At 35.6% G+C, this 13,414-nt stretch overlaps 1 protein-coding gene and 1 long non-coding RNA gene across 3 annotated transcripts; one reads left to right on the forward strand and one right to left on the reverse strand.

The window, feature by feature from the left end:
* Positions 1-494: 494 nt before the first annotated feature.
* On the forward strand, positions 495-9,040 carry LOC110466086 (tetraspanin-4-like). Of its 2 annotated transcripts, none has more exons than XM_021522385.1 (8): positions 495-549; positions 1,391-1,527; positions 2,256-2,447; positions 3,733-3,807; positions 4,064-4,180; positions 5,020-5,160; positions 8,282-8,365; positions 8,742-9,040. In XM_021522385.1, exons 2-8 carry the CDS (start codon positions 1,453-1,455, stop codon positions 8,802-8,804), a joined length of 747 nt encoding a protein of 248 aa, XP_021378060.1. In that variant the 5' UTR covers positions 495-549; positions 1,391-1,452; the 3' UTR covers positions 8,805-9,040. The 2 variants fall into 2 exon arrangements, with proteins under 2 accessions (XP_021378060.1, XP_021378069.1); XM_021522394.1 differs by lacking the exon at positions 495-549 and adding an exon at positions 640-827.
* Positions 9,041-10,536: 1,496 nt separating this feature from the next.
* On the reverse strand, positions 10,537-12,182 carry LOC110466098. The gene is made up of 2 exons (XR_002464690.1): positions 10,973-12,182; positions 10,537-10,928 (listed from the first exon to the last, which is right to left on the reverse strand). It is a non-coding gene; the product is annotated as an uncharacterized LOC110466098 (long non-coding RNA).
* Between the last annotated feature and the right edge of the window lie 1,232 nt (positions 12,183-13,414).

Genomic DNA, 13,414 nt, shown 5'->3' on the forward strand with positions numbered 1-13,414 from the left:
AAAATCGGTATAAGACCAACATTTGGGGACATGCTTTTAAAAATAGAATTATAAATATTTGGAATCAACTCCCTACAATTGTGGTAGATTCCCCAACCTTAATTACTTTTAAATCTAGACTCAATAAGCATTGGGTCAATCACCCAATCAAGTTTTTACCATCATGCTACTAATATGTAATATAAGTTGCGTCCTTTTCAGTTTGCGCAACCTGTACTATGAAGAAGCGTCAACAGAAGCAATGTATTATGCTTACGAAGACGTCGACCACCATGAACCATGAACCATATCGTCGATATCACAGTGAGTGATTTTTATTCTGAGATAATCTTCGGAAACGCAAAATATGGGCGGACAGATATTTTTGTTACGTTTTGCTGTCAGTGTTTGTGTGATGCAATGGACAGCGTTCTACTTGGGAACTGGTATCTATTTATCAATAATACCCCTTGGTGACCCTCTTTTGAATTTTAAGCGTCTGATTAACTCCGGATCTGGCACAGACTACTTCCGGTTTTGGTTTTTCTGCAAATGAAAACAGAAAAAGTAGTAAGTATGCATATGATTAATTGGGTTTTCAGAAATCATTCCTCCCAATGCACTTCTAAATTTTAATGTTTGTGCGTCATTGAAAGATACCGATTCATATGAGAAGGACGTTTTAAAAAAAAACCAAGCAAACATATCTATTCACGTCTGACATCAAAAGAGTGAAAGGGTGTAACGTTTAGCATGATAAATAGGCTTGTCAGACCACAGAAGAGTGAAATTCTCTAAAATAGTCGAATTATAGACCCATAAGTCAAGATATAGCCGATATACTTGTGGTAAGGTAAACCTAATCATAATGTTTTGAAACCTCCAGTAGTGAGATTATACTATTGCTTTAACTTATACAGCTGTTATAGGATTTATTATATAAAAACTTTCTTTGACAACATTATTTCATCTTAGTCAGTAGTTAATGACTCAGTAAAGACCACAGGGGGCTAACACTGGTCTCACCTACCCATCTCACCTAGTCACCTCTTTCATCACAAATTCTTCATTTGGTCGTTAACTATTATGTGTTATAAATATGTAACGTTACCTATAATCATTGATGTTTGTATGTGTACTGTATGCCCTAATGTGGGTCAATGTTTGATTCAGAAAAATCTTGTATTATTCTCTATCCCTTACACTAGTTGACTAGACTATATATATATACTCCAACAATGTTAGAGGTTTTACACGGCGAGATACTTTTGACAGGCGTTGCAGTTGGCAAAATCATATCCGATAGAAAAAATGCCGACCAGCGGCCTCTTATGTTATAGGAGTAGTCTAGACTAGTGCTGGTTTATGTGATTATGTCTTTGTTGTCTCTATTGTACCAATTTCCCACTAGATGACGATACACTGCTAAGGAGACAGGATTGGTGAGGAAAGGAAACATTAAAAGCTGACAAGATGAGGAGGAGGAAGGATGGATCCATGTTTACTGTTGTAAAATACATATTCTTCTTTTTCAATGTCCTCATATGGGTATGTACACTCACCTTTCAAGTCTACAGATTACAGGTCACTCCCAAATTAGAAATGTTTGAAATTTAAAGAAATCTTACAACTGACAAAAATGACCAGAGAGAGTCCAACCTTTTTTTAGAAAATCTACAGTTTAATACCATTTGCCAACACAGGTTCTAATACATGTATCTGTGGCACTTTCTCATATATGGACATCATACGTGAAAGTACATAGGGATGGAGAAAGCACCATGTCGAATACCGAAACAGTGTCTCTGGAACCTCGTTTTGACCATTGACCATTTATTTATATGTACTGCATTACAGGTTAATTTCCAGGCCATATATATATCATTTACTGATTTATGAACAGTGATCTGATACTTGTATACATTTCTGTCCTGTGAACCTGTGGAGAACCGTAATTGTGTCATAACCAGACAAGGATATTCCAATATCTGATCATTGTAGTTTGAAAACAAATTTACTACATTAACTGTGATTTTTTAATGGCAGATTGGGAAGTTTAAGGATGCAATTGAACAGAAGAAACTAATTCAAAATATTCCTTTCTTAAAAGAAACAATATATATATTTTCTTTAAATTCAATTTATTTTTATAGATACATGTATTTGATACCCGAATAAACTGGATGGTTTACCACTGTGAAATATATATATATAATACCATTAGGATGTTTTAAATACAACTATTTGATGTGATGAATACCCTGTGTATTTTCTAGCTACTTGGCTGTGGTTTGTTGGCTGTCGGCATTTGGATGCAGGTCAACAAAGGCCCCTACATGGCCATCCTTCCTAGTCACAGCTTCCTGAGTGCCACGGCCCTGTGTATCGCAGCGGGAGCTATCATCCTCATTGTTGGATTTTGTGGCTGTTGTGGTGCTTTGGTGGAAAATCAATGTATGCTTGTAGCAGTAAGTAAGATGAAATAGTAAATTAAAGCATACCGATAAATAATCAAAATCCTTAATATTCTCTTGAAAAATATGGCCTATCGCCAGCTTTTGGAAAAAAAGCAGGACATGTTTATTTTGGTGCATCCCTGTCTTTTCGTTTGTCACGCCTGGTTTCCATGCTATAACTTGCACCCCTGTCTTTTCGTTTGTCACGCCTGGTTTCCATGCTATAACTCGCACCCCTGTCTTTTCGTTTGTCACGCCTGGTTTCCATGCTATAACTCGCCCCAAAATGGTTCAATTAAACCAAATTTGGTGTGCACATCACATATTGGTAAAATTTGTCCAAAATTTGATTTCCAAAATGGGAGTGTGCTTATTATTTATACATAATTAATGACTTATGAGATTACCCACCTTTGACTTGTTAATAGGATTCCGTGTAATTAAACTTTTAAAAACATCATGCAATTCCAACCACTTTTGATGTGCTTACGGTATGCAGTTCAGTTGATCATGTCATGTACTATGGATGAGTCAACCAGCCTCCATAATTCATGCTTATTTAGTACCTTAACTATATACATCCAACTTCAGTAGAAAGCTGAAGAGGTTCCTGTCATGTCTGCTTAGAGTTCTCCATTCTATTGAACAAGAAATTCACATAATAATCAATAATTTACAGAGCAAAATTAAGGTAATTATTTTTGCTTACTTGGCCTGAAGAGGGAATTAGTGGTGAATCTCTAAAAGACTACCCAATTATGAATTCTGAAAAAACATATTTGACCTAATTTGGTTTAAAGCATCCCCAGGCAAAGAACATTCAACTTGTGTAAATAAAGGGTGTGTCCCTCTTTGGGACAAAGAAGATGGACTCAAAATAGGGGCTAATCTTCAAAAGAACACTCCCTAAATAGTGCTGAGATTTCAACAATTTTGGATGTGCAGTATATCTGTAGGCAAAGGGAGTTCATCATTGTATAAGCAATTCAAATTTTATATCTGGCTGTCCGATTGGATTCTCCACTTTTCAAACCATTGACAATGGCCATCTGTTCTGTGATTGACTGAGACTTTTAAACTCACCAATTAATGTATAAATTCCTAGAATGTTAAAAAATATAGATAACAAAATACTTACTCCAAAACATATATTAAGTATATCATTGTTAAAATATCAAATAATGATATTAACCTCAATGATAAGGGAAGATAAGAATTCCTTAATTAATTGGTTTTGTTTTTTCCTGGGACACTACTACAGATATGTTTATGTCTATGAATGTCTTGTTCCTTGCAGTACTTTGTGTTTGTGTTCGTGATATTTGGACTGGAGGTGGCCATAACTGTTTTGGGTTTTTCCAACAAAGATCAGGTAATTTGAGTTAACTACATTTTGTACTTACAGCATGTCATCATTTTTATTTGGTATGTAAACGGTGCCAACAGGAAATACTTAACTTTATTAAACTTTGGATCAAATTAAAAATGTAATATAAAATACATTCTAAAGAGACTTTTTTTGTAATATTCTATGATTGAGTTTAAAGGGAAATGTATTTGATGCACCAATTTACTGATCATTCTATAATGCTTTAACATGTGTAACTATGTGATATAAAACTTTACAGATTCGTTCGACTGCTGAGCAGGAGTTGACATACAGTATAGAACATGTTACTAGTACTAAGATAGAGAAGACACACCAGGAGGGCGTACTAGCAATGATAGACACCATACAACAGGATGTAAGTACTCATAGGTCCTCTGTAGGACAGGGCCCATTAGGACAGCTCCTCTGTAGGACAGGGCCCATTAGGACAGATCCTCTGTAGGACAGGGCCCATTAGGACAGCTTATGGCTATGTAGCTGGGGGAACCATAGCATCTAGGTCAGAGCTATTAAATAATTTGATTTTTGATATTTTATTCTGAAATTTTACATTATCTGTCTATGGTACGATAGAAATTAAAACTATCGGACCTAAAAGCTACAGTTCCTGCAGCTAATGGCTATACAGCTAGATTCAAGTTTTATAGAGCAAGATAAATATTTAGTTTTAATTTCCATTGTATTCCCCTTTGTATGTCACAGTCCTGCACACAACTGATATACTGCTCCCATTTCTAATAGGACCATGTGTAGTAATGATATGTTTTTTGAGTTATTATCAGTGTTGATGTCCATCTAATGTGCAAATTATTAAAATTGTACAGTGTACACATATTTAATAAACTATGATTTGTATAACTCAGAAAATAGCATTAATTACAATGCTTTTTATTATTTATAATGCATTTTATCATCCATGAAATCTACACCAATTATAATTTTCATTCCAAGACATCTAAATTGATTAGACGTTACTTAAATATAAAACCAGCTCTGTTGATCAATTTCTAGATAAACCTACATATTGCCATTCTGTTGTACTGCCTCATACACAAAATGAGAGATGTATCTTGTCATTGATTTCCTCAACTTTAATTTCTGTGAGTTAAGATAGCGGAACCTTTGTGAACGAGTTGAATACCTGTAAACAAGTATGTAGAATGACTGATAGTTGACTTGTGCTGTTGTTTACAGCTCCAGTGCTGTGGGATGAACAACTACACTGACTGGTACACCATTGGTAACCTGTCTAAGGGGGAGGCAATCCCGTCCTCTTGTTGTATATACAAGGGGGAGAACTGTGGCAAATCTTCCAGCCTTCGCTTCTACAAACGAGTAAGTCGGTAAAAGTGACGAGTATATTTGGGGAACATACATGTATAAGAGTAACTAAGTTGCATTTTAAATGTTGAACCTGCCATCGGTTGAGACATTTTAAAATGTTGAACCTGCCATCGTTTGAGACATTTTAAATGTTGAACCTGCCATCGTTTGAGACATTTTTAAATGTTGAATCTGCCATCGTTTGAGACATTTTTTCTTCATCCCTGACATAAATGGCCTTCAGAAAGAGGTCTAGCATGCTTAAATGTCCCGGTGAGTGATACATGTCCTTTAGGCCTCTTGTTGTGGATACTTTCTGAAAAGAAGTTCTGCTATGTTATTCAAATACACTAGTAGGCAATACATTTCACCAATAACAAATCACAGTTAAAACCTATTAAAATACTCAGTTTGACAATTACATTATTTAATTACATAGTAGTGCAGTATTCAAGATCTGACTATAACATAGTCAGTGATTTATCGTGGACTATAATATAGTCAGTGATCTATCATGGACTATATTATAGTCAGTGATCTATTGTAGACTATAATATAGGCTGTGATCTATCATGGACTATAATATAGGCAGTGATCTATTGTGGACTATAATATAGGCAGTGATCTATTGTGGACTATAATATTGTCAGTGATCTATCGTGGACTATAATTTAGTCAGTGATCTATTGTGGGCTATAATATAGTCAGTGATCTATCTTGGACTATAATATAGTCAGTGGTCTATTGTGGACTATAATATTGTCAGTGATCTATCATGGACTATAATATAGGCAGTGATCTATTGTGGACTATAATATTGTCAGTGATCTATCATGGACTATATTATAGTCAGTGATCTATTGTAGACTATAATATAGGCTGTGATCTATCATGGACTATATTATAGTCAGTGATCTATTGTGGGCTATAATATAGTCAGTGATTTATCGTGGACTATAATATAGTCACTGATCTATCGTGGACTATAATATAGTCAGTGATCTATCGTGGACTATAATATAGTCAGTGATCTATTGTAGACTATAATATAGTCTGTGATCTATCATGGACTATAATATAGTCAGTGATCTATTGTGGACTATAATATTGTCAGTGATCTATCATGGACTATAATATAGTCAGTGATCTATCGTGGACTATAATAGTCTGTGATCTATTGTGGACTATAAAATATAGTCAGTGAGCTATTGTGGACTATAATATAGTCAGTGATCTGTTGTGGACTATAATATAGTCTGTGATCTATTGTGGACTATAATATAGTCTGTGATCTATTGTGGACTATAATATAGTCAGTGACCTATTGTGGACTATAATATAGTCAGTGACCTATTGTGGACTATAATATAGTCAGTGACCTATTGTGGACTATAATATAGTCAGTGACCTATTGTGGACTATAATATAGTCAGTGACCTATTGTGGACTATAATATAGTCTGTGATCTATTGTGGACTATAATATAGTCAGTGATCTATTGTGTGGACTATAATATAGTCAGTGATCTATCGTGGACTATAATTTAGTCAGTGATCTATTGTGTTGACTATAATATAGTCAGTGATCTATTGTGGACTATTATATAGTCAGTGATCTATTGTGGACTATAATATAGTCAGTGATCTATTGTGGACCATAATATAGTCTGTGATCTATTGTGGACTATAATATAGTCTGTGATCTATTGTGGACTATAATATAGTCTGTGATCTATTGTGGACTATAATATAGTCAGTGATCTATCATGGACTATAATATAGTCAGTGATCTATCGTGGACTATAATATAGTCTGTGATCTATCGTGGACTATAATATAGTCAGTTACCTATTGTGGACTATGATATAGTCAGTGATCTATCGTGGACTATAATTTAGTCAGTGATCTATTGTGTTGATTATAATATAGTCAGTGATCTATTGTGGACTATAATATAGTCAGTGATCTATTGTGTGGACTATAATATAGTCAGTGATCTATTGTGGACTATGATATAGTCAGTGATCTATCGTGGACTATAATATAGTCAGTGACCTATTGTGGACTATGATATAATCAGTGATCTATCGTAGACTTTAATATAGTCAGTGATCTATTGTGTGGACTATAATATAGTAAGTGATCTATTGTGGACTATTATATAGTCAGTGATCTATTGTGGACCATAATATAGTCTGTGATCTATCGTGGACTATAATATAGTCAGTGATCTATTGTGGACTATGATATAGTCAGTGATCTATCGTAGACTTTAATATAGTCAGTGATCTATTGTGGACTATAATATAGTCAGTGATCTATTGTGTGGACTATAATATAGTCATTGATCTATCGTTGACTATAATATAGTCAGTGACCTATTGTGGACTATGATATAGTCAGTGATCTATCGTAGACTTTAATATAGTCTGTGATCTATCGTGGACTATAATATAGTCTGTGATCTATCGTAGACTTTAATATAGTCTGTGATCTATTGTGGACTATAATATAGTCTGTGATCTATTGTGGACTATAATATAGTCAGTGATCGTGATAGGCCCAGCTTTTTCCATATATTTTTGATAATAATAGGAGAAATACTTTTGTTAACAGCTTTTGCAGGTCAAAAACTGAGAAAAGAATATACTTTCTGTTACACACTGCATTTTATGCAAAAGTTATATCCCTTTGTTCATCTCAGTATTTGATTTTTTGTCCGGAGATTTTCTCCTACATTTTTTATAGCATGTCAGCTAACCACTCTTAGAATGATGCAGAGAGATCTTATTTCAATGTAAGAAAGTATATAACACTATATGGCATTCGACGGGCGTATATTGTTCCGCCAAGCGGTACTCTTGTGTAACAGGCGACTATTATCAGAACCCCTGCAGAAGTGTGAATTCGCTTTTGTGCCCTCTGCTTGGGACACAAAAGCAACCAAAATAAATTTGCTATGTGACACTTCAAATCTTTAGTTTATATGTTTTTAACTACATTTTAATTTTATATTTGTCAATAAAAGAAATACATTTATTAGCATACCTGTCTTTGCAGCAGAAAAACAAAATCGTCTATGTAGGGGAAATAAACAACTAATTAACTAGTGTTTATATTATCATTCTTTCCAGGGATGTTTGAAGGAGATTGAGTATTGGTTCCTACAGAATATGTATGTACTTGGGATTGTGGCACTTCTAGTCGGAGTAGTGCAGGTAAGTTGGAGTGGAGGTTTAGACAGAATATGTTATGCACAGGGGACCATTCCATTTCAAGCTAAGGTAGTACTAGTAAGTTTGAAGACTGTTCCTTTAAAGATTGTATGCATTTTGTATACTCAATATGGTAATTATATACAAGTGTTTATGCAAGCTGTATATCCTTCAAATTTTGTATACACTTTAATATTTATTTAAGTCAATGGGCTGGATAGACTTTATGCAACTTGTCTAACCTTGAAATTTTGTATACACATTATACATGTTTATTTTCAACAATGGGCTAGAGAACATCCGACTGACCCCCATTCTATAAAACATGATTTTACAAACCAGAAAGTGCAAAGTAAGAAAGATTTCCTATTTATGACAGATTTCTGCGATGGTAGCTGCGGTGGCATTGTTCTGCTGCCTCCGGACGGATGACTACCTCTAGGGGAGGATGATCACCACGAAAGGATGAAGTTCAATATTATCTAACTGGACAGATGATTATCACTGACGGTAGTGGGAAGTAACACCCTCTAATGAAAAGTGACAATCATCAGTGAGAAATGATTATCTCCGGTGAGGAGTGACAGTCTCCAAAGGGAAGTGATGACCTCTCATGTTAGACAGCTATCTCCTGAGAGCTGATCGTTCAGTGACAGTCTCCAAAGGGAAGGGATGACCTCTCATGTCAGACAGCTAACTCCTGAGAGCTGTTTGTTCAGTGACAGTCTCCAAAGGGATGTGATGACCTCTCACGTCAGACAGCTATCTCCTGAGAGCTGTTTGTTCAGTGACAGTCTCCAAAGGGAGATGTTGACCTCTCATGTCAGACAGCTATCTTCTGAGAGCTGATTGTTCAGTGACAGTCTCCAAAGGGAAGGGATGACCTCTCATGTCAGACAGCTATCTCCTGAGAGCTGATTGTTCAGTGACAGTCTCCAAAGGGAAGTGTTGACCTCTCATGTCAGACAGCTATCTCCTTAGAGCTGATTGTTCAGTGACAGTCTCCAAAGGGAAGTGATGACCTCTCATGTCAGACAGCTATCTCCTGAGAGCTGATCGTTCAGTGACAGTCTCCAAAGGGAAGTGTTGACCTCTCATGTCAGACAGCTATCTCCTTAGAGCTGATTGTTCAGTGACAGTCTCCAAAGGGAAGTGATGATCTCTCATGTCAGACAGCTATCTCCTGAGAGCTGATTGTTCAATGACAGTCTCCAAAGGGAAGTGATGATCTCTAATGTCAGACAACTATCTCCTGAGAGCTGATTGTTCAGTGACAGTCTCCAAAGGGAAGTGATGATCTCTCATGTCAGACAGCTATCTCCTGAGAGCTGATTGTTCATGTTTGCAATGATCAATACCTCAATAATAGGAATGTTACTGACAGAGAAACATGTACAATATTAGGAATGTTACTGACAGAGAAACATGTACAATATTAGGAATGTTACTGACAGAGAAACATGTACAATATTAGGAATGTTCCTGACAGAGAAACATGTACAATATTAGGAGTGTTCAAGATATTTCTTGGGAGGAAAGATTATCTCTGCCGAAAGCTAACAGCATCAGTGTATTTTATAACTGTGTTATGTTGATGGGAGGTTGTAAGTTTGTTTGTTTTGGACCAAATTATCGTTGCAGACAATGTTTTGTCTTTCCAGTATTATAGACTTGAAGTATTGAATGGCAAGCTTTATAGACCGGCATGTTTATTTGTAAACTTGTGAATACTAGTGTTCAATGAACTTCACAATTGATTTTGACTGGCTTGGAGTGTTGAGTAATAGTCACTATAGCCTAGCATTGACTGGCAATACCGTAGATGTGGGCAACGTTGAAAGTCATGGGGCCTGTATGCTAGTACTAAACATTATATGACATCACCAGGGTTGGCGTTTGTAATCATATATCACATGTTGTGATCAGTTTAGTATTTTAGCCTACACCATGTCTCCTTGTCCTAGATAGAATTGTACTGTTATCTATTACAGCGCTCTGTAAATATATATAATACATTGTACAGGAGATGTACTTTTTTTTTCAAGTCTTGTGCAACCACAGGATGTTTTTATTTTGTCAAAATTGTTAAAAGTACTTTTACAGGCAAGTCTATACATCATTTTACTACCGGTGAGCTTGAGTTTACATCTAGCTTGTACTGGTATGTTGTTTTAAAGATCAAATTTGTGTTACCTTTTATGGTTCATTGTGATTGTTCATGATGTTGTGAATTTATATCAGACCAATGTATGACTTTCTATACATTGTACTGTAATCAGTATACAGCATTGTCTGATGTGATCAACGGTTTTAGCAGACATTTTATCGTAGTCTTTGAATCATATTGAAGATAGAACTTTGTTACCCACCTTAAGAATTCTCACCTGTTTGGTGTCATTTTAAGATTTTCCTTAACTGAATTTTCCATGTGTGAAGATTTCCAATAAATTGTCTCATTTCTGTCACAATTGATTTTCCAATTTTTTAGAGTTTGCCATTTTCGTTTATGAATAGTAACAAGTGTTAACATTTCGTTGGTCTGTCCCAGTAGCCAGTGTTTGTAAACCTGGGTACCATAATGAGTCATTAAGGTAGCCAGTGTTTGTAAACCTGGGTACCATAATGAGTCATTAAGGCAAATATTGAAAATGTGATTTCACAGCATTGTCTTAAAATGTTCATGTATACTAGGTATCATGTTAATTTGTCTTTAATAGGGTCCAAGCCCAATGTCATGTAAACTAGGTATCATGTTAATTTGTCTTTAATAGTGTCCAAGCCCAATGTCATGTATACTAGGTATCAAGTTAATTTGTCTTTAATAGGGTCCAAGCCCAATGTCATGTAAACTAGGTATCATGTTAATTTGTCTTTAATAGGGTCCAAGCCCAATGTCATGCAATAAAACATACAATTGTAAGTCCAGCTTTTGAATTTATATGCTGTCAGTTTTTCATTAAAGATTAATTATAGATGTCTTAAATATAATTAAATTCTTCACAGTTCATTTACAGTTCATAATACCTTTCTGGCCAGTTTGTGGAAACCTGAGGAAGTATATTTATTTGCTATTTATGGTATTAAAAATAAATATGTATATTTTGTATACTTGTTTGATATATGAATGATACCAATTAGCAGATTGTATTCTTAATTCAATTGTAGTATGGCTTAGACAATAAAATCTGTCACTACTTTTGTTGTTTTTACACCAGAAAAAAAAAATTTCTTTTATTATTTGATTTTCAGAGTTACCTCCCCTGATTTTCCTCCAAATGCACAACTTATGGCATGATATACATAGTAATTGCCAAGCGTTTAACATATAGTTTGTTATGGTAATTGCCAAGCGTTTAACATATAGTTTGTTATGAAGTGTTTTTTGGCTAAACCTTGTACAAGATTGCAGCAAATTACTACCACCTTGGGAAACAATTGTTGTGAATTAATACTTTCTACAGATTGACTGATGACTTGTGTTTTCCCCAATTATGCCACAAAGTGTTAATTAGTGCACAATGTTACTGCCAATTTTCAAATTGTTGTTTTGTTTGGATAAAAGTAAACAATTTCAAACAAATAATTTTCAAAATTGATAGGTGAATTCCTTTTAAAACATGAGAACAAATTTTATATAAAAATGTGATCTTGTACTTGTGGTTTGAAATACATGTCCTTCGTTATACCAAGGTGAAATGATGGAAGTGTAATTTCTTGATTTTTATTGCCTTTTAGCTACTGGTGAGCTTATGCCATGCTGCGACATCTGTCGTCTTTTCCTTTAAAACACTATTAGTCCTGAACAGCCCAGTAGTTTTTGACTAAATTTGGTCTGGAGCACCCTGGGGGCAAATGGACGTGGCCCAATAGGGGAAATAGAGGTAAAACCTTTAAAATCCTTCTTATACTGTAGGGATAAAAGAATTTTATCCAAATTTAGTCTAAACCATCCTTGGGCAAAGGGGACTAAATTTTTAACATTGGGTGTGCCCCCCCTTGGGGTAGAGGGGTGGGGCCGAATAGGGAAATAGAGGTATACCTTTAAGATACTTCTTCTACCATAAAGATTAAGGGATTTTATCCAAACCTGGTCTAAACCATCCTTTGGAAACGGTTTGGACCCCCGGGGGTAGAGGCGCAGGGCCAAATAGGGGAAATGGAGGTAAAAGCTTTGAAATCCTTCTTCTACCATACGGATGAAGAGATTTTATCCCAATTAGTTCTAGAGCATCCTTCTTGCAAGGGGACTAAATTTTGTATAAATGATGGGTGTGGCCTCCCTGGGGGCAGAGGGGCAGGGCCCTTTAGGGGAAATAGAGGTAAAATCTTGAAATGCCTTCTGCTATTGTAGGGATAAATTTTATCCCGATTTATTCTGGAGCATCATTGGGCCAAGGGAACTAAATTTTGTATAAATTGTTGGTGTAGCTCCCCTTGAGGCAGAAAGAGGGTGAAAAAGAGGTAAATCTTCAAAATCCTTCTTCTAGCTACCATAAAGATGAAGGGATTTTATCCAAATTTGGTCTAGAACATCCTTTGGCAAAGGACTCTCAATTTTTAGCTCACCTGGCCCGAAGGGCCAAGTGAGCTTATGGCATGGTGTGGCGTCCGGCGTCAACTTTTTACTTTAAACAACTTCTACTCAGTAACCAAAAGACCTAGGGTGATGATATTTGGCCAGAAGCATGCTGGGATGAAGAGCTACCAAGTTTGTTCAAATAAATGACCTTGACTTATATTCAAGGTCACATGGGTCAAATATGTTTAAAACCTTTAGACAACTTCTTCTGAATTACCGAGATGCTTAGGGTGATGATAGTTGGCCAGTAACATGCTGAATTGAAGGGCTACCATTTTTGTTCAAATAAATGACCTTGCTTTATATTCAAGGTCACAGGGGTCAAATATGTATAAAACCTTTAAACAGCTTCTTCTGAATAACCAAAAGGCCTAGGATAATGATAGTTGGCCAGTAACATGCTGAAATGAAGGGCTACCAAGTTTGTTCAAATGAATGACCTTGAATCATATTCAAGGTCTCTGGGGTCAAAT

The sequence above is a fragment of the Mizuhopecten yessoensis genome, unplaced genomic scaffold (assembly GCF_002113885.1).
Source record: "Mizuhopecten yessoensis strain PY_sf001 unplaced genomic scaffold, ASM211388v2 scaffold1595, whole genome shotgun sequence".
NCBI lineage: Eukaryota > Metazoa > Mollusca > Bivalvia > Pectinida > Pectinidae > Mizuhopecten > Mizuhopecten yessoensis.